At 32.7% G+C, this 21428-nt stretch overlaps 1 protein-coding gene across 7 annotated transcripts in view; it reads left to right on the top strand.

Annotated features, from left to right (window-relative positions):
- DMXL1 (Dmx like 1) overlaps positions 1 to 21428 on the top strand; it is a 113889-nt gene that overhangs the window by 34206 nt on the left and 58255 nt on the right. For all 7 annotated transcript variants that reach the window (XM_072957838.1, XM_072957835.1, XM_072957829.1 and 4 more), the window contains exons 8-20: positions 648 to 837; positions 2042 to 2210; positions 5635 to 5847; positions 7765 to 7994; positions 8097 to 8781; positions 8915 to 9036; positions 11467 to 11556; positions 11637 to 11739; positions 13987 to 14106; positions 14365 to 14580; positions 15814 to 17499; positions 18754 to 18861; positions 20892 to 21065. In XM_072957838.1, the coding sequence (XP_072813939.1) occupies positions 648 to 837; positions 2042 to 2210; positions 5635 to 5847; positions 7765 to 7994; positions 8097 to 8781; positions 8915 to 9036; positions 11467 to 11556; positions 11637 to 11739; positions 13987 to 14106; positions 14365 to 14580; positions 15814 to 17499; positions 18754 to 18861; positions 20892 to 21065 (4106 nt within the window). The remainder of the gene's footprint in view (positions 1 to 647; positions 838 to 2041; positions 2211 to 5634; positions 5848 to 7764; positions 7995 to 8096; positions 8782 to 8914; positions 9037 to 11466; positions 11557 to 11636; positions 11740 to 13986; positions 14107 to 14364; positions 14581 to 15813; positions 17500 to 18753; positions 18862 to 20891; positions 21066 to 21428) is intronic.

The following is a 21428-nucleotide window of genomic DNA, read 5'->3' as shown; positions in this document are numbered from 1 at the left end:
TTTTGAGCTCTTGATTCTTTATGCTTACGAGGTTTATTAACATATCTGTAATTGTTTTGCTTTTATTTTGTGGGGTGACAAGACAGTAAATTCACTGAAAGTCAAGAAGGAAGGAGGTGGTGAATACTTACTTTATCATGAATATTCTATTCTTGCACTTGACTACTTTTGGTATATGTTAGGCATATGTTAGAGAATAAAGGTACTAAATAATTACTGCAGCTTATTAGTGATAATTATGCTTGTATCTTTATAGAAAGTGAAAATGAAGCATTATGAAATAATTCAAATAAATATCTACTGAATAAATTAGAAAATTTTAATAGAAGATGTAGGGTTTTTTTTTTTGGTAACAGGGATTATATCATGATCTCAGTTTTTGTTCTTTAGATGTAAGAAGAATTTTAGATTATTGGAACAGGAACTACTGAGTTCTAGGCAGGAAAGAAATAGGTTGGCAAGTATTTGCTGTGATTAAATATCTACTCAATTGTAATGGTTTTGATTTAATACATTGCATAAGTGTATATTGACATTTTCCTCATTGATTCCTTAGTTGTATACATTTAAATTACTATAGAAACATTGTAGAATGTGATACTCTAGGAAATTTATATTTTTGCCTCTAACATGTTTTTATTCCTTAGGGCTTCTGTATGTAATGTACTGTTGACTTGCTGCAAAGATAATGTATGTCGTCTATGGGTAGAGACATTTTTACCGAATGATTGTTTGCTCTATGGAGGTGACTGCAACCATTGGACTGAACCAATTAATTTAACAAATAACTTCAAGAGAAATGCTTCCAGTAAGGAACGAGTTCAAAATGCTTTAGATGTGAGTGTTTTTGTTAGATATTATTTCCTACAAGTTTTAAAAGTGTACTTGGCCTTTTTTGAAATATTCATGTTAATTAATATTCAAAGTCATGGATAGTTATGAAAAAATAATATATGTCTTAGGAAAACAATTATTAGAAAAGTTTCAATTTTATTGGGTTCAAAAATCTTAAGGATTTTGTCTAGCATAAAACTGCCTATAATTATGAAGTTAATCTTAGATTAGCTGATGATAGCAATGGATGATTATACTTAGCTAAAATAACAAAGTAAATTAAAATCTTAGAATGCAAAGATGTGACTGTAAAAATAATTTATTATTTCTCTTTCTTTAAAGCTTGGTGTGTTCTGTCATAATTACAGGAATGATTAGAATAGTTTATCTGACTCTGTTCTACATTTGTTATTTTTCAAGAGTTTTCCAAAGAACTTGATACACTTATTTTACTAATTACTATAATGTGGAAAGTAGGCATAGACTAGTAACACAGATTCTTATTATTTTCTTAATATTGAAGGTAAGGGATCTAAAATGATCTATCTTAGAATGTGTTATGTGATTATGAAACAACTATTTCTCAAATTTATATTGTATTCTTATGGCACAGAATATAATTAGGTATATAGTGTATACAGACTCAACAACTGATAGAATGGTTGGCTAGTAATCTGAAGACTCTTGTTACACTCTTGGGTGACCTTGTGGTTTTGTATAAACTGTTTTATCATATGAAAGATGAGAATAACAATACTTGCATTGTTGGCCTTATGGGTCAAATGAGATGATCTCTGTGGAAGTGCTTCATAAACCATGAAATATCATCCTAAGGTATGCTTTGTGGTCATAGGGAGTAAAATGTAGCTATAAAGAGAACAGTATACATTGAGACATCATTTTCCACAGACACATTGTAAACTGTTCTCAAGTTCAGGAAGTTAATTATTAGAAAATACCAAATAAAAATTTAAAGGATTGTGTGGTGGTTAAAAGAAGAGTAAGGCAGTTTAAGTTCCAAACTTATTTCAGGTTTCAAATTTGCTGTACAAAAATACTGCAAGATATTTGTACATTTAAACTCATATGAAATAGGATCTATGTAATGTCTAACAGTCATTATGTAACCTGTACATACGCTTATGACAATATAGGCATTAGTTTTACTTTGTTTTGCATTGTTTGACTTTGGTTTTTTTTCGCACAGGTTAATCTCAAACATTTTCGTAAAGGTCATAGGAGATCACTTGCAGTTGTGGCACATACCGGATACCTGCCACATCAGCAAGATCCTCATCGCGTTCACAGGAACGCTCCACTGCATGCCAATGCACTTTGCCACTTTCACATTGCAGCCAGCATCAACCCAGCCACGGGTAAGAAAGCACTGTTCAGAAAATTATTTTCAAATTGAGTAGACTGATCTTATAACAAATAAGTTATACTTTTAGTTTTTCAATAAGTAAAAAATTGGAAGTGACTTTTTTAAGCTAATTTTTTCATTATAGCTAGCTCAATGATTAAAAGTTTTTGTTTGTTTACTTTTTAAGACTATAATCTTGTCTGAGATTTTAGATCTTGATAAGTCATTGAAATTCTGAATTTGTTTATTCAAAAGTTGAGATTTGAGCTAATATTTAACATAAAGGCTAACAACTCAGAGTAGTATTTTATGTTTATTGAACTATTGTTAAAATAAAACCAGAGTGTTTCGCATTTGATCTTTGGAGCCATTTCAGAAATAGGGCTGAAATAGTAGTAATTCTAACTGGAAGAATTAAGAAACTTAACTCTGTAGTCAAATATGTACTCTGAGATAGTTTGAAAATTTTAGAATATCTGGATTTGTCTATGAATTTGAAGATTTAAGTACTTAACCATTTTAGTAAATATTTTCTGTGAGTTTAAAAACCAAGTGATCATAGTTGGTGCATTTGAAGTAGAACCTTAGAGTATTAGTAGGAAAAAAGTTAAAAACAATAGTTCGCATATGATAAATGCCATCTGTACAGAAAGTGTTAAGTAGAATTTCACCTCTGTTTCACCCTAGTCCTAACCTAGAATATAACCACTATTGATGAGCTTTTGTATATTTTGAGATATTCTTAAACATAAATTAAGCATAACCTTTTTCCATATAACATACTGAATTTACAGTACTCCATTCTTCAAGGAAACATAGCAATACATAGGATCCATTAGTTAGTTGAATCAAAGTGAGAAATGCTTTGATAAGTGAAAGTGCAGAGATACTTGTGATAGGAATGAAGAATATTTGCTGATATTTTTTAATTTTTATTTGGTTAACAACAGTCCTCCCCAAAAGTCATACACTGACAGTGTTTGTATTACCCAGAGGCAACTGTAAGGTTAGTGGAATAATTTCTAAAGTCTCTGCTGAGTAAAGGGCAATATTTTGAGAAAAAATAAAGCTTGAATTCTTACTTTAATGTGTCATCTCCTTGACTACCTTCCAGTAAGGAAAATTCTAAAACCTCTCCTAGATTGATAGGTTTCTAAGAACAATTAATACATGTAGAGCAAATCAAAGCAAAATAATAATATTAGGAGCTATATTAGACCCTGTGGAGAATTCCTTTCCCTAAATTAGATCTGTTAGAACCACCTTTCTGATGTTCTGTTTCTTACTTAAGGCCCAAGCCAGATTTGGCTTCACTTATTTATCCATCAGTAGAAATAGATACAGGAGAGGATTTCATAATATTATGTCCTCATAATTCTAGTTCTTAAATCCTTTCCACTGAGATTTCTCATAAAAAATGACTTTATCAAATGATTTGAGTAAGGTCAGGAGACAGAAGAAATGTGAGTTTCTTTTTAGCCAGAATGTGGCTGCTGAAAGCATAAGTCTTCCTTCTTGTGTATTTAACGGCTAGGCCTGTGATCTGCTGGAGGCATTGCTTACCTTTTTTGGGTTGATTGTAAGCTGAAAATAAAAAAATCCTATCTATTTCCTTGTAGGCACTCTCTCAGTCCCTGGCACAATTGTGTATCCGCCTAGGAACAGTGGGATCGACAGTTCAGCCCCTCGAGGCTTTTATTGAATATTTATAGTCTGTGCCAGTATAGGAACTGGAAATAGTGGTAGTAACTGGAGATACAGTGGTGATCAAAACAGTGTGATCATTGCTCTCGTGAAGCATATAACCAGGCAGGGGATAGATAATTAATAATCAAGTAATTATTACTAGTGAGTATATAGTTATAAAGAGAGCTCTTGGATTCAATAGTATCCATCAGCTCCTAGAACCTACCTCCAATAGAAGGGACAGGAAAAATTTTCTTTTATCCTTTTTTTTTGCCATTCATCCCCTATAATAATATTTCTATTGGTGTTCAACAATAGAAAAGTGTTTGAACAAATAATTAATTCAAATTATTTATATTTCCTTTTAAAAAATCAGTAGATTTGTTCTGGAGAGAATTGTTTACATTCCCTGAATTCATTCTAGCCTTTACTGTTCAGCAGACAGCAGCATGATCTAGATCTGGATTTAATATGATAGGTAAATTTTTCTTTGCCTCTTTTAATTAAGTATTATCATTTTCCACAGTTTACTCTGAATTTGTACTTCAATATACTTAATTTTGCAGTGATACAAGAGAAATACCAAGGAACAATTTTTTATTTGAGTTGGTTTATCTTGACTGCCATTCTTGAATATTAGAAGGGAGCCTCAATTTCATACTTTTTGTTGGGGGTCACAGGCGGGCCAGTGCACTGGTGTCAAAAGAATTTACCAAGGACCAAAGACCACAAGGATTTAAGAACAAAGGGAAGATGTAATAGATATGCTGCTACAGGCAACAGCAGGCCACACAGATGAGAGGTGTCTATGTGAGCACCCAGGGTGAGCAGTGCAGGGTCTTTTACTGGGGTGGGGGCGGGAGGAAGGGACTGTGAACATAAGGAGTAGGGGGCTCCATGACCAATTCCTGCACAGGTACCTGGATGGTTGTAAGATCTGTCAGGGACTACTCTGAATACTAGAATTTATGACTTTGATAAGGGAAGGATGTGAGGCCTGTCTACCTAGGGTATTATGAGATGGGCTATTTCTTGGGGTGGTTTAGCTTTGTTAGAGTAAACACACATCGAAAGAAGAAGTGCAAGTATGCTAAGGGTCCTACAGTGGGAAGTGGAGGTTAAGGTGTCAATAGAATCCAGGCACTTGGAGAGCCCAGGAGTAAGGGTTTTTCTGAAAACGGCTTCAGAGAGTGTCAGCCGTCTCTACACTTTCCAATTTCAATCTTGATGCTAATGAATAAGCAGTATCTTTCTTAGGTAAGTATGTCTTTAAAAAAGTTAATATGTCAGTTCATTAAGTAGGAGAAGGTTGTTGCTATTGAGATAAACATGTCAGTAGTTCTTTGACAACATGATAATAGCATTTTTAATGTTAGATCAGGTTAAAATATGTTTCTAACCAGAGTTTGTATGTAAATTAAGAAGACTATCCTATTAACATGTCTACAAATTATAAACATGTTTTTAATGAGAATTTTTTTTAGAATTAAAGAAAATATGTATGTATGTATAGATAAGTTATCTATCTATATTATCTTTATAATAAATACGTTAAATTTACCATTTAAGTCTGTTTTCATTAGTAGTAATTGTGGGAACCATTATGTTGGGAGTATTATTTGTAAGTTAAATAAAATGTATGGAATAGGTTTGAAAATAAATTTAGCACCCAGTAATAAAAATAAGAGACCTGGATGTTTTGTTGCTAGAATGATAGAAATTTTAATTGTGTTATTTGTTGTTCTTTACAGACATTCCACTTCTTCCTTCTATTACATCTCTGAGTCTAAGTGAAAGTGAAGAGAAGAGTGGACCTTTTGTGGTACACTGGCTAAATAATAAAGAGTTGCATTTTACTTTGTCCATGGAAGTCTTTTTACAGCAACTTAAAAAAAGTTTTGAACAGCCGTGTTCTGAGGCCAGCGTAGAAGACTCTAATCAGACAGATGTAAAATCTGATGAAGGTAAAACTTTAAGGATAAAAAATAGAAAATTTTGTTAAAAATGGCAAAGATTTTTATATTAGGGTAATACCAGCTCCTGTTAGAAATAACCTTCAAAACTGCAGTGGCATAATACAGATTTGGACTAGCTCATTTCATATTCCAGTGTAGATGGATGTTCCTGTTCCAGGTGGCATTCTTCCAGTTGTTATAGGGACTTAGAATTCTCCATACTTAAGCTTCTGTCGGCCACTAGGACTCTCTGTGGACAAGCAGCGTTGGCATTGTTAGAATGCACAGTCTCAGGCTCCGTCTAGAGCTACTAAACAAACAAGAATCTGTAATTTAATGAAATTCCCAGATGATTTGTGTACATATTAACGTTTGAGAAGAATTACAGTAGGGCCTTCAGCCTCTATGCATTTAGCCTCAGTAAGGTAGAGAGAGAGATCAAAAATGGTTTTGTTTTTTAAAAGTTTTGTATTAGTTACAAGATTGTATATGCTTATTAGAAAAAAAGAATTCAAACAGTAGACAGATACTAAGTTTCCATATTGTTAAGTTTGATGAGTGTCCTTCCAGACTTATTCTTTTCTATACTCATACAAATATATGTATAAAGAGTTTTTTTTTTATAAAGTTGTACTATAGGAGTTCATTTTTAAACAAAAATGGTGTTCTGCAGTTTGCTTTTTAAATTCAGTATTGGGCACTTTTCTGTCTCATTGTTTTAAACAGCTCTTGAGTCAGGAGACTCAAGAGAAAACTTGAGCATTGTTGATAGACATTTAAATTGATTTAAATTGTTTTTCACAACATAGTGATAATGATACCATGACACATGCCTTCATCTTTGTGTGACAATTTCTGTAAGGTAGATTCCTAGATGGGGAATTAGCAGAGAGTGTAAATATTTTTAAATTTCAATAACTTCTGCCAAATTGCCCTCCAGAAACATTTTACCAGGTTATACTCCAATTATATTCAAATGTCCTTTTTTCATATCCTTGCCGACACTGAATTTTTTTTACTATATTACTTTTTGGCTAGTTGATATGGGCAAGATGGCATCTTGTTTTACTTTGCATTTTCTTGAGTTAAATTGAACAGAAATATCTTAGCCCTTCCGTGGTTTACCTCTTCATGCTTTTTGCCTAATCTTCTGTTTAGTTATTTTTCTTTTTCTGAATTATTTGTATGTTTTGGCTAATTTTTAAAATCTGGTAAACAGCCTAACATTTTTTGAGAGTCAGTTTTAAGAAAGACTCTATATTCCTAACCACGAATAGGGGCTGGTATTTTTGACACAGAGTTAAGACTATATAGATATATATATTTAACTGTATTAATAAGTTAACTTACTAGATTATTTTTAATTACATATGTGTTGAAGGAGATCTGGAAATCGGGCACTATAAATGTATTTCTTCAAAATGGTTTCCTTAAAATGTCTTAACAATTATAAGTGCCTATACCTAGAGGATAGCTAGTGTAGTACACTCAGGTTTTATGAATTTCATTTTTGAAGAAAATACAAATTACATTCCAATAATATATTTAAAAAATTCAGCCCATTTCCAACTCCTTAATTTTAACATGAGCAAAACCAAGGTCCAGAAAACTACTTTGTCTTTCTTCTGAGTTGTTAATTGTCATACATCTGGGTCATTTGGGTTTAGAAACCAGTTTACCTATTTTCCAGTCCAATATTAGTCCTTCTGCTAATAATCCACTGACTCAGCCCTATAGACCTTCTGATACTGAGTTAGCTCCAGTGGCATTATATTCCTGGAGCAAAGTTCTTTTTAGAGGGAATCCCATTTCTTGTTTATATGAAAACTTGATTTTTTTATTTTGAATGCAGTTATAAAGATATTTCTTAATTTATAGTAGTAGCTTGATTATATATACTTGGTTTGTGGACCTTTTTGCCTATAGAAATGGATGATGGTGTTGATGATCTGAAAATAAGTCATGAAAAGAAGGAATTGGGTGGTGATAAATTGATACCATCAGCTGCCATTGATCATCAGATTGAACTGCTTCTGTCTGAATGGAGTAAAAATGCAGACATGCTATTCAGTATTCATCCAATGGATGGTTCTTTGCTGGTCTGGCATGTGGATTGGCTGGATGAATACCAGCCTGGTATGTTTCGTCAAGTACAGGTACTGTTTTTATGATCTCTGGAGAGCTACTTCTTGGAACTTGTTTTGTAAAACCTCTTCATATAATTTCATCGATTCTAATGCTCGCTTTCTTAATTTTAGGTGTCCTTTGTTTCCAGAATTCCGGTAGCTTTCCCCACAGGTGATGCAAATTCTCTCTGTAAAAGCATAGTGATGTATGCCTGTACCAAGAATGTTGACTTGGCTATTCAGCAAGGGAAACAAAAACCTTCCAGCCTGACGCGTTCCACGTCAATGCTTATCTCTTCTGGTCACAGTAAATCAACTAATAGTTTAAAATTAAGTATTTTTACCCCTAATGTTATGATGATTTCAAAGCATGCTGATGGCTCCCTAAATCAATGGCTGGTCAGTTTTGCTGAAGAATCTGCTTTTTCTACAGTTCTCAGTATTTCCCACAAATCCAGATATTGTGGTCATCGCTTTCATCTTAACGATTTAGCTTGTCACTCAGTGTTACCATTATTGCTAACAACGTCACACCATAATGCATTAAGGACACCAGATGTTGATAACCAGAAGGAGCCTTATGATACTGTGAATACTGAAGGATGTTCTTTGGCACAACAGAATAAAAACACTGCTGACATGGCCTTTCAGGATCCCAGTGCAGTTTATAGTGAGCTTATTCTTTGGAGAGTTGATCCAGTCGGGCCATTGTCTTTTTCTGGAGGCGTTTCTGAGCTTGCCCGGATTAATTCTCTTCATGTTTCTGCATTTTCCAATGTGGCATGGCTGCCTACTCTTATACCCAGTTACTGTCTAGGTAAGTATTTTTTTTTTTACTTGATTTTTATTTGGGAAGTGTAGATTTTCTTGAAAAAGAAAAAGGAATTTATATTTTCTAACATTATTAACCCCTTAAGGGTTAAATTTCAAAAAATTTTTAATACTTCTAGGTGCATACTGCAACTCTCCTAGTGCATGCTTTGTAGCAAGTGATGGACAATATCTTAGATTATATGAAGCGGTTATTGATGCCAAGAAACTTCTATATGAGCTTTCCAGTCCTGAAATTTCTGTAAGTAAATGGCTTTTAAAACTAGTAATATTATAACATGATGTTTTTACATACTTAATTTATACCTATTGGGCATGTTCTAAAATTGTGACATAGAATTTGTAATAAAATATGAATTTTTTTAGTTATTTTTTTTCACATTTGCATTGTACCCATACAGTGATTCTAAGCTCCTTTAAAAAGAAACCGTATCTTTCTTTCATTCCAAAAGTAGTTTAGTGTCCTACCATATGTGTTTCTGTAATACTTCTTTGCTCAAAGATAAATGGAGACTACTGGCAATATAATGTGGAAGTTATGTTGATTTTTCTAGGTATGGGAAGCTGCAATATCAGGAGTTGAATTTTAATCTTAACCAGGAAAGAAAAAAGCTTTCAGCTTGGTTGCAGTATAGGCAGGAGTCCTTTCAACACCATTGCAAAGCTTTTGTCTTGTGACAGAGGGCACTTTTTCCTGTGACCCACTAATAGCAACCCATCATCTGCATTGTGTCAGCACCGCCAGCAAGCCAGTATTTCCATTCTTTGGGTTTTGGTGTTTAAAATATGCTCTGAGGCAATCTTTGGCTGGACTGAGCTTCCTATTTAGGAGATTCAAGCTATCTCCTTAACTACCATTTAAGGTCTTTGGTAATGCTTTGATTACAGAATTGCATAGGTGTCATTGGTCTACTCCAATCCTGTTTTTTCCTTAAGTTATTTTTATTTCAAAACATATATAAAGTGTTTCAATAGAAACGTGTATTTCTTGAGGGCCTTCTATTTTTCAGGAATTGGTTTAAGTGCTGGGGATTTAGATGTGAGCAAAACAGACAAAAATCTAAGCTTATATTCTAGTGAAGGAATATAGAAAAAAGGTAAAAATGTATTAGTAAATACTTTGAAGAGAAACAGTGTTGCAGAAGTAGAAGGGAGTGCCAAGTAAAGTGCTGGTCAGGGTAAGCCTCACGGAAGTGGTACCCTTTGAGTAAAGACCTGAAGGAGATGAAGGATGTGAATGTTTAGAGAGAAGAGTATTCCAGGAGGATGAACAGCCAGTGCTAAGATCCTGAGGCCAGATCATGTTTAGTATGTAAGGAACTGCACAGAGTCCATTGTGGATTCATGCAGAGTAAGTGAGATGGAGAATAATCAGAGATGAAGTCAGAAAGTTAGCCTGGCCAGATCATTAAAGGCCTCATAGGTCACTGTAGTAACTTTGGCTTTTACTTTTAATAACACATAAACTAATAAAGAGAATGACAGTAATATGATCTGACAGATTTTGAAAGAATTGCTCTGGGTGTATATAGATTAGATATGGGAAGCAGAAGTGGAATCAGAGAGACCAATTCGGAAAGCTGTTACAGTAGTCTAGGAAAGAGTCAAAGGGACTGAGAATGGTAGCAAGTGGTAGCTACCAGATGACAAGATGATAAGAATTGGTCAAATCTTGTTGTGTTTTTAACAGAATAGTCAGGATTGGATGGATATGAGATTTGTGTTAGGAAAAGATGATGACTCCTAGGGTTTGTGTCTGAGCACTAGGAAGAATAGAATTGCCTTGAGTTGAGATGGGAAGAGTGTATAAATAGCATATTTTCAGGAGCTGGAGGATTCAAGAAGAGCCTGGCTTTGAATATGTTAATTTTAAAATTCCTGTTTGATAACCAAGAGTTCTAGTAGGCTGGTTTCTTGCGTTTAGACGAAGGCCTGGTCTGAAGATAAAAGATAAGTAGTTCTCAGAACATAAAGTTATGGAGCTGAATGAAATCACGGAGGGAAAGGATATGATTGGATAGTAGAAAAGATGTAAGGATAGAACTCTGGGACATTTCATTGTTAAAAGTGAGGTAAAACACAACATTTTAAATCAAGCCACTTCAATTTAAAAAAAAAAGTAGGGTGAGCTTGGTGTATAATGGAAGCCAAAGTGAAGAAAACTAATTCAAAGAGGAGGGAGTAATCAACAGAATCAGTTGCTATTGATAGATAAGTATGATGAAGATTGAATTTAACAGTGTGACCCAGACTAGAGGAATCAGAAGATAAATGGCTCAAGAAATCAATATATGTAGATAGCATTGCAACTTTAGCTTCGTTTGTCTTAGTCAAAATTAATGCTTAAAAAGCATTGAATCTTAGAACATTTCCATGAGATTGAAGTCTGTCTTTCACACTTACGAATATACAATACTTTTTTCCCCTTAACAGTTACCAAGCACTGCTTCTGTTCTTCTCTGCACCAACTGATCTGTAACTCTATTCATTCCTATGTAATTTCCTAGCAATTTCCTAGTAAATTCCTAGAATGTTTATAATGAAAGGGACGTGGGAACTTATTTAGGCTCACTTGAATTTATTTATCTATTATGCTTGAAATTTTACATCATTTGTTACTGTTTTTTAATTTATTGTTTAATAAAGGACTTACCTGTTTTCCCCAAAACAGAAATATGTTGGTGAAGTGTTTAACATCGTAAGTCAACAGTCAACAGCCCGGCCAGGATGCATCATTGCATTAGATCCCATTACCAAACTTGTAAGTGTTATTTTTCTGGCTGCTTAGCATTAGGTAAATAATATGTATGTCAGCTTATGTTGGTATTTATTTATATTCAGCAAGGCAGAAAAACACAGCTGCTTCATGTTTTTCAAGAAGACTTCATTTTGAATAACTTTGAGAAGAAAAGTCTGGGAAAAGGCAGACTATTATCTGATGAAGGTAAGGAAGAATTTTATATGTAATGTGAAATGAAATGTAGAATATGTTAAGCAGTTAATAAAGATAAGTTGATATAATGTTTCATATTTATTTGAGGTTAAATTTTTCCTATATACATATGTGATCTCATTTATCATAAGTATCAGTATATTTTTATTCTTAACAAGGAAATAACAGAAAATTAAAGGGGTTTGTCAGTTATGTTTTTTAAAAAGCTTAATAGACATATTCTTTATCATTAATGTGTGAGTACTCTTTGCATGGGAGGGGTCCTGCCCTGACAATTTAGGTAGTATGGACACCTAACCTTTTAAAAATCTATAATTTAAAGCATTAGCTTCAAACTTAAAGTTATAAAGGCCAAGTGTCTTAATTAATGCTTTTATAATTAAACAATTTTTAAAATTATATTTAACTCCTTCACCTGGTATTAATTGATACTTTGCATAAAGGAAAACAGAGCAAAATAAAGCTAAAGTGTGTTAGTTATCAGTTTCAGTTACAGAGCCAAACTGAACTCAAAATGACTTTACTTACCAAAGAACTGTGCAATATGTGCCTTTTGCTTTAAAAGTCAGTTATCAAACCTCAAGTTACATTAATAACTGCATTCTGTTTTCTAGATTATTTTTCTTTTCTTGCACATCATTTCTTTATTCTGCCTTTTTTCTGTTTTTCTTCTCCTTTGAGAAGTATGTTTTTGAGTTCTGCATTTTTATGTTAAATGTCTAATTTTTTACCACTGCTTTCTTAGTTTTCTGTCATTTTTCCTGAGAATTCATGAACTGTGCCAAAATACTTGCAGTTCTTTTGTAACTTCTAAATATAATGATGGGAAGATGCTAAAAAAGAGAAATAAAGGTGTCAGGTACAGGATAGAGTTGTTTATATTAACAAAATGTTGTTTATTTTTCCTTTTTATATTAAAACATTAATAAGAATTTGATATTGTTAATGATTCGAATCTCTTTAAGACTTTTTAAAGAAATTACTTTCCTGTGCTTAAGGTTGAGTTTTGCTATGCTCTTCATCTATTCCAGTATTTCCTTTTCTATGATTCTTCAATTTTTAATTTTTTCTCTTTAAGACTATTTTTTCTAGTTTTTCTTCAAATACTCAGGGAATTCTTATCAACTTTTTCTTCAGAACTATTATTTTCATTATCAGAGTTTCCCAGAAAATACCCAGGGAGTTATGTTTTCATCTTTTGTTCTAATGTCAAGAAGAAAAGAAATGTTTTACAGATATTTTCATTATTGGAGCATTCTTTCTTGTTAGTAAAATTATCAGAAGTAGATTGATTTCTGTACTTTTTTCTTTTGTTATAATCCCTTATCCTGTCCTTCCTCTTAATTCTTGTAATTTAAATGCCTAACTCAGCCAGAACACATTACCGAAGTTACCTTTTCATTTAGTCTCTTAACATAATATATTTTAAAATATTTGTGGTTATCTTTCTTTCCTAATGTTCCTGTGAAAACTGTTTTTGCTTTGTAAATTTTCAAAGTACAAAATCATTGCACATTAGTAATAGTTGCTCTCTGATTTTTTATATGTTCTATGATTTATGTAATTTTTATGTGATTTTTCTTTACATAATTTTGTACATAATGAAGACCAGCTTATAATTAAGAAAACTTGGATTAAAGTTTATCATTTTAAAAGTTCTTTTTTTCAAGTCAAAATAAGCCACTGATTTTATGACATATTTTAGCTAGATTCATTTTTTTAGTCTACTTTGACCAACCTGTGTGCTGCTTAAATTATGTGACTAAGAAAATAATTTTTGAATAATGCATTGTATATTAAATACTTAAATTTTGATGTTAGATAAACATCATTAATAGGTCATTTCATTAAGGGACTGACTGACTTCAGAATGTTTGGCAACACAATTTTCATCATGATATGTTGAGTTACAGTGTCTATCACATAGTTCATATCTGTTCAGAAATTTCCTACTTCATATGGTATGATCTAATCTGTGTGAACAATGTGATAGCGATGACTAGTTAATTTTTTTAAGCTTGTCAATTCAAACATGAAATTTAAGCGTAGCATGAATATAATTGTTAAAATTTCAAGTAATTCATGTGGTAAAGAATTTGGTTACATTCTGTAATGCCACTTTTTATTTGGAACTTTAGGTAAGAATTTTGAATTTTTAAAAATTTTGGTTAACTAGGGATATTTAATGTTATCACATTTATTCACGTTAATAGCGAAATATATCATTTATACCAACAGGCAACTCATCTAATGGATTTTCTGAAAAATTCTACCTAATTGTGATGGAGAGTGCCCAAGACAATCGTTCATTGTTACACATGTGGAATTTACATTTAAAGTCTATTCCTGTCTCACTGGGTGAGTTTTTTTTTTTTTTAACTTAGATTATGTATGGTTAGATTGTTCAGTGGGTATTTTTAAAAGCTGTTCTTTTTGAGAGAGAATAATTGTGGTTTATTCTGTTAATTAAAAAAACACTTCTCTGATTTTCTTGCTGAAAAAATCATTAATATGTTCACTTATTTATCTTTTGTAAGACAGTTTTGAGTTATAAAATGTAGCAATTGTAATGTTTATGGGATTTCCCTCTCAGTTTTTGGTTCTTATGTTTTATAGATGAAAAGGCAGATACAAAAGTATCTGAAGCAGTTTGGCAGCCAGAAGAACACTATTCTCCAGAGAAGATCCTGTCCCCTTTTTCACAAAAGTATCAGGCTTGCAGAGCAAATCTCCAGAGTACCAGCAAGCTGACTCTGTCTTCAGAAATGGTTTATAGCCAAGAGTTGGATTTGCCAGAAGGAGTTGAAATAATAAGTGTTAAGCCATCAGCAGGTATGTAAATTTTGTGAAAAGAGACTAATCAAACTTTGTAATACATGAGTGTTTACTGTGTATTTAAAAATAGGTGCATCTCCCTCTTTTTAAATCCACACAGAAGCAGAAATGGAAAGAATGTCTTTAAGTACTCTAAATTGAAATTTTAAATTTCTCATTATGTTTTCAGATTACTCTGACTTTTGTTAGCCAGTTGTAGTCTTAAATATTGATTTCTAAAACAAATTTATATTATCCTTTTGTGAAGACAGAGTAAAAGTTTCCATGGCAAAGGTAATAATAGGGTTGCACCCTATTTGCCAGTTTTGATAATACTGGTAGTGACTGCCTGGAGCTGTGTGCTGTGAAGGATTCTGAGTGTGTGGCTCCCAATACATATTTATTATCCTTATCTTAGGGCAGTGGTTCTCAAAATGTGGTCCCCAGACCAGCAGCATCAGCACTGTTTGGGAACTTGTTAGAAATAAAAATCTTAGGCCATACCCTAGGCTTACTCAATCACAGACTCTAGGACAGGACCCAGCAGTCTTCTTTTAACAAGCCTTCCAGGTGATTCCAATGTACACAAAAGATCCAAGAACCCCTATTCTAGGGTATTAAGAACACCAAGGCAAAATCCATCTTTTTGTCACTCAAGTTCTTTCATTTTCATAGTCAAAGTGTGGGGTTTTGATATTTTCTACTTCTTTATCATTTTTTTGACTAATTACTTTTGAATGCTTTTCAGTTTGCCATGTTATCAGGTACTTAATCTTTTCTCTTTGGTGAAGTTAGCAGGAGTTGGAGTATTAACAGTGTTCTGATAACTTTTACATTCTGGGGTTTTTGTTTGAATATTTCAATAAAAGAGGCATCAATGCAAGGAAAGGTAAAGTTTGAAAAAGAGTGACGTTTATATTGACACAGTTTTAAGAACTATCCTTAGCTAGTGCTGTGTAATCTTCACTACTGAATTCTAATTTTTAACAGAGGCTGTTCCTGTAAAGTACAGGAATTGAAGTAAATTATCTCAGAATTCTCTTTCAGCTCTAGGTTTTTGTAATAATGTCCTTTTTATATACCTTTTTGATGTCATTAAAATCTTCTTACTGATCTCACTGATCCTTAAACTAAGTACTGACTGTCATGTTGTTAACACTAGTCCATACAAAAGACTGAAATCTTTAGTACATGAAAACAGATATATTTAACCAAATTTGACATTTTATTAATGGATTATTCTTATTTTAGGACATCTGAGTTCTTCTTCCATATATCCCATGTGCAGTGCTCCTTATTTATTGGCAACTTCATGCTCAGATGAGAAAGTAAGATTCTGGAGATGCAGAGTAACAGATGGAGAATCTGCCACATCAAAGAATAGAGAAATGAATCTTACGTACATTTGGGAAGAATGGCCATTACTTATTGAAGACGGACTGCAGAGCAATAGTAGTATAACTGTACCTGGTAGGCCTATAGAAGTCAGCTGTGCACACACAAATCGTTTAGCAGTGGCGTATAAGCAGCCTGCATCTAGTAGTAGATCTTCTCAGGACTTTGTGATGCATGTGAGTATTTTCGAATGTGAGTCTACAGGAGGTTCATGTTGGGTCCTTGAACAGACAATTCATTTAGATGAGTTAAATACAGTGTTGGATTCTGGCATTAGTATTGATAGCAATTTAGTGGCTTATAATAAACAAGAGGTATATTTATCCAGTAAAGAGAGTATCACATCAAACACAAAGCATTTAGTTCACTTAGACTGGATGTCTAGAGAAGATGGTTCTCATATTCTGACTGTAGGAATTGGATCAAAACTTTTTATGTATGGACCCCTGTCTGGCAAGGTACAAGAACAGACTGGTAAGGAAAGCCTGGCATTCCCTCTCTGGGAGAGTACTAAAGTTGTGCCTCTTTCTAAATTTGTACTGTTACGAAGTGTGGACTTGGTTTCTTCTGTAGAAGGCTCTCCACCTTTTCCTGTTTCTTTATCATGGGTCCGGGATGGCATCTTGGTGGTAGGAATGGACTGTGAAATGCACGTGTATTCCCAGTGGCAGCCATCTTCTAAACAAGAACCTGTTACAACAGATTCATACAATGGGAGCACTCCATCTATAATAAGTTTAATAAAACAGAGTAACTCATCAAGTTCTGGATTACATCCTCCGAAGAAAACTCTGACTCGGTCCATGACCAGTCTTGCACAGAAAATCTGTGGAAAGAAAACTGCACTAGATCCCTCTATGGATATGGAAGATTCGGGACTTTTTGAAGCAGCTCATGTTCTTTCCCCAACTTTACCTCAGTACCATCCTTTGCAGCTTTTAGAACTCATGGATCTTGGAAAAGTTCGGAGAGCAAAGGCCATCTTATCGCATCTTGTCAAGTGCATTGCTGGGGAAGTTGTGGCTCTGAATGAAGTTGAATCTAATCATGAGCGCCGACTCAGGTCTCTCACCATCAGTGCTAGTGGAAGCACTACCAGAGACCCTCAGGCATTCAACAAGAGTGAAAATACAGATTACACAGAAATTGATTCTGTCCCTCCACTTCCCTTATATGCCTTACTTGCTGCAGATGATGATAGCTGTTACTCATCCTTGGAGAAATCTAGTAATCAGGGTACCTTAAATAACTCAAACAAGTTGTCAAAAGAAAATTATGATGAGCTTTTTCAGATCTCAGCTTTAACGACTGATAGTCATGTGTTAGAGACAGATGAAGAAAATACAAAGCCCAGAGTCATTGACCTTTCACAGTACAGTCCAACTTACTTTGGTCCTGAGCATGCTCAGGTTCTTTCTGGCCACTTACTTCATTCTAGTTTACCAGGACTCAGCCGGATGGAGCAGATGTCTTTGATGGCTTTAGCGGATACAATTGCAACTACCAGCACTGATATTGGAGAAAGCAGAGACAGAAGCCAAGGTAATACTAAATTTGGTATAAGATTAGAGGAAAAACTAATGATAATATTTTTACTTTTTTTTTCCATAGGAAATAATCTTAATTTTTATAAAAATGATAGCCATGAATGTTTTTGTAAACCATTATGGCCTTCATAATAGTTTTAACTTGAATATATACTGTTTATCTCATAAATCATAGTACCCTAAGAAAATGCACAAAGATTCAATATCCCAAGTCATTTTTACTTGTCTTCTTAATATTATGTTAAAAATTCAACTACTCGATTTTAAGTTTAGCAAAATTTAACATTCTTAATAAGTAATTACTTTAGATACTTGAAAATAAAATATGCTTTCTCCTTTATTATTTTTTCTCACATTGTAACAACTCACTATTAATTTGTTTTTTTTAATATTGACGATTTCTTTAAAGTTAGCATTAATGTATACTCCTTCCTACAATAGCAGAAATAAGCATAAAAAAATTAGGTCTCTTTGTCACTCAAAGAGCATTTTTTTCTTTTTAATCTCCTAAGTTATGAACAGATTTGTAGAATTTTCATCAAATTTCGAATAAGATCTGAAATTAACAGTCCAACCTTGTGCACCAGATGTAGGTCAGTAGGATGCACTCTTTGAACTATGCTTGAAAGGAAAATATGGGGTAAATTTAAGAAAAAATAACAATAATAAAAATAAAAAATTTAAGAAAAAATAAGTTGGTCATGAATTGTGAAATGAAATATTACTAGTAGACATTATTTTTGATGCCACTGTCTTACACGTGCTTTATGTTTTTAATTACCTAAAGTAGAAATCAGGCCCTCCACCGTATAGCCATTTCTTCCAGTGTTAGCAGATTATCGGAATGGGTATATGACTTGAATGACTATGTAAAGTATTGTAACATGTACCGCAGAGAAGTTTAAACTATTTGAAAAATGAGTCACATTTTAATTTAAGTATTCATATCAGAGGAAATAATATTATTTAAAAAGTCAAAGACCCTGAATCAATTCATTCTTCTCTTTGTTGTTTTTTACATTAACTATGCAACTTTTTTGTAATATATAATTGTATAGAAAAAAGATATATTAGATAATATTTAGACTATAACTTTTGTCAGTTTTACAGTCTTTGTCATTGTATTTGATGCTGTAACATGCTGCTTGCCAGAATTATTAGCATTTATTTGTGTTTTACTAGTAAAAAAATATACACTTACAAATAAAATAAAATACAAATAAAAATACAATTTTTTTCTTTTTTATAGGTGGAGAAACTCTTGATGAATGTGGGTTAAAATTTCTTTTGGCTGTTCGACTTCATACTTTTCTTACAACTTCTCTTCCAGCTTATCGAGCTCAACTGCTTCACCAAGGTGATTCTGGTAGTAATCTATTAAAAGAAAGTTGGGCGAGTAGAAAAAGAGAGGCTTGAGAAAATTAAGGTTGTTTTATGCCAGACATGATAATGATGACAAATTTGACACATTGTAAATTTCCTTAATTTATTTTAAAAATGTTTATTTTAACTTCATCTTCTTTGTTTACAATACTAGAATTTTGTTTTAGATGGAAAGAGCTAGTGAAGAAATAGAATTTGGGCAATGGATATTATATGTTATGTTTTCAAATGCATTATACATTAAAAGCCAGTTGGTATTGTTTTGTTCTCTTTAATTTCTTCTTTAAATTTTCATTTTTCTTTTTTTTGACATCTATCTAAAATCATTTTTCCACAAAATTTGAATATTATTTTGTTGTAAAAATAATACATACTTATATTTTAATTGTTTTCCAAAAAGGTACAGAACATAGAAAATAAAAATCTACTCACCACCAAAACTTCTTTTAACATTAACATGTATTTCAGATACTAGTTTAATAACATCTCAGATACTTTTATATTGTTAGCCAAGACTCCCAAAGTGACAAATACTTTACTTAAATTTAAGGTAACCTTAAGCAAAACAAAATATTTATTATTGGCTCAGTGCCCAGCAAGTTCAAGAGATAGAGCTGGCTTCCAGCATTATTGGATCTGAAGGTTTAAACAGTGTTATTGGGACTCCACAGGTTAGCTTCTGCTCATTGGTCTCTGTCTCTTGTTTTCTGTTTTCCTTTCTGTCTCTGATTCTCCTTCTGCTTCCTCCTTCCCCTCATTTTGCATTTAGCTTTGGAAAAGGGAAGTTTAAAATTCTAAGTCAGATTCTTTATTTATGAAAAATGATTAAACTTGGTTGAGAGATAATAGCAATCTAAAAATAATTTAGAATAACAGTCCATTCAAAGCATAGATGTTTGTTTGTTTAATTAGTTTATTTCCAAAAACTTGGGTGTAGTGGGCATTTCAGATTCCTTGACACTGTTTATAAGGTTAAAAATCTGAATTTGTTATGTTCGTATAAGTCAAAGTCACATCTTATAATTAATCATTTACTTCATCCAGCAATACTAAACAAAATGTAAAGTAAACAAAATAGAAACTGAACAATAAACACCACATATGTGAGCCAGTGAGTTGAGAGACTTGCTGATATAAGTAATGCTTTGTAAGTATAAAAGTATCTTATTAATATGAAGATATGGGGTAATAAAAATTACTATGTGCCAGGTACTATCCCAAATACTGGTAACTGTATTATTTCTTTTAATCCTCACAACAATATAATAAGGTAGGTGCCATGATAATTCACATTTTATAAATAAGGGAATTGAAGAATCAAGAGACTAAATAACTTGACCAAAGTTATATAGTTAAGATGGAGTTGGAATTTAATTTATGCATTTTTTTTAGTTTTTAAAAATATTTTATTCATTTATTTAATGTTTGCTTTTTTTTTTTGTTTGGGGAAGGGTTATTAGCTTTATTTGCATATTTATTTTAATGGAGGTACTGGGGACTGAACCCAGCACCTGCGCATGCTAAGCATGCACTCTACTACTGAGCTATACCTTCCCTCCCTAATTTATGGATTCTGATTCCAGAGTTTTTGCATTCTTACGTTCTGTTCATCAGTTATACTGTCTCCTAGATGCTTTTTTAATTCCATGGAATTAACTCCATGCAACAAATGTTGACCATAGGAGACTAAACATACTAGAGAACAGAAATACTCAGCACAGTGACATTTGCGCATAAGCATTTTTTCTTATCTTTTAAAAAAATACATATTTTAATTATAGAAAATACATATTCATTGTAGAAAACACTGATGTGATCTCATTGTTTGGAGAAGCAAGAAAAAAAATAATCCATATTCCCTTCAACCCCAAACACTTAATTATAACTCTGTGTGTCTCATATAAAGTTTAGGCATTTTATTGCAAATATGGAACACATATTTCTGATTACCATTATGTAATGATGTTTATATTTCTTATAAATGTTATTTTGACATTTCTTCAGGCCTGTCTACTAGTCATTTTGCCTGGGCATTTCATTCAGTAGCAGAAGAAGAACTGCTGAACATGTTGCCAGCAATGCAGAAAGATGATCCCACATGGTCTGAACTTAGAGCTATGGGAGTGGGATGGTGGGTCCGGAATACCCGCATCTTACGCAAATGCATAGAAAAGGTAGGTATTTCATTTTGATATAAAAATGAATTAATATATTTTGCATGTTTCTTTCATTGATATTCCATATTTTCTCTCCTGATTCTTTTTTTTAAGCAGTAAATTGCTTTTAAATAGCTTTTATATTTCACAATATCATGTTAGCATAAGTTTTTAAAATTTAGAATCTAGTTCTTAAATTGTTAGTTGACATATTTGTTTAGTAGTATATGTCTGGTTTTTACAAAATAATATATATACACATTTAGGAAAATAAAACAGTACAGAAGAGTTTGTAATAAAAAGCATACTCCTCTTTCCACCTCTCTGTAATCTTGTAGGCCACCACCATGATTATTTTTATAATTATAAAATGAATGAATAAATA

Source organism: Vicugna pacos, chromosome 3 (genome assembly GCF_048564905.1).
Source record: "Vicugna pacos chromosome 3, VicPac4, whole genome shotgun sequence".
NCBI lineage: Eukaryota > Metazoa > Chordata > Mammalia > Artiodactyla > Camelidae > Vicugna > Vicugna pacos.
Note: the sequence above shows the minus strand (reverse complement) of the source record. Positions and strands in the feature narration are given on the sequence as shown.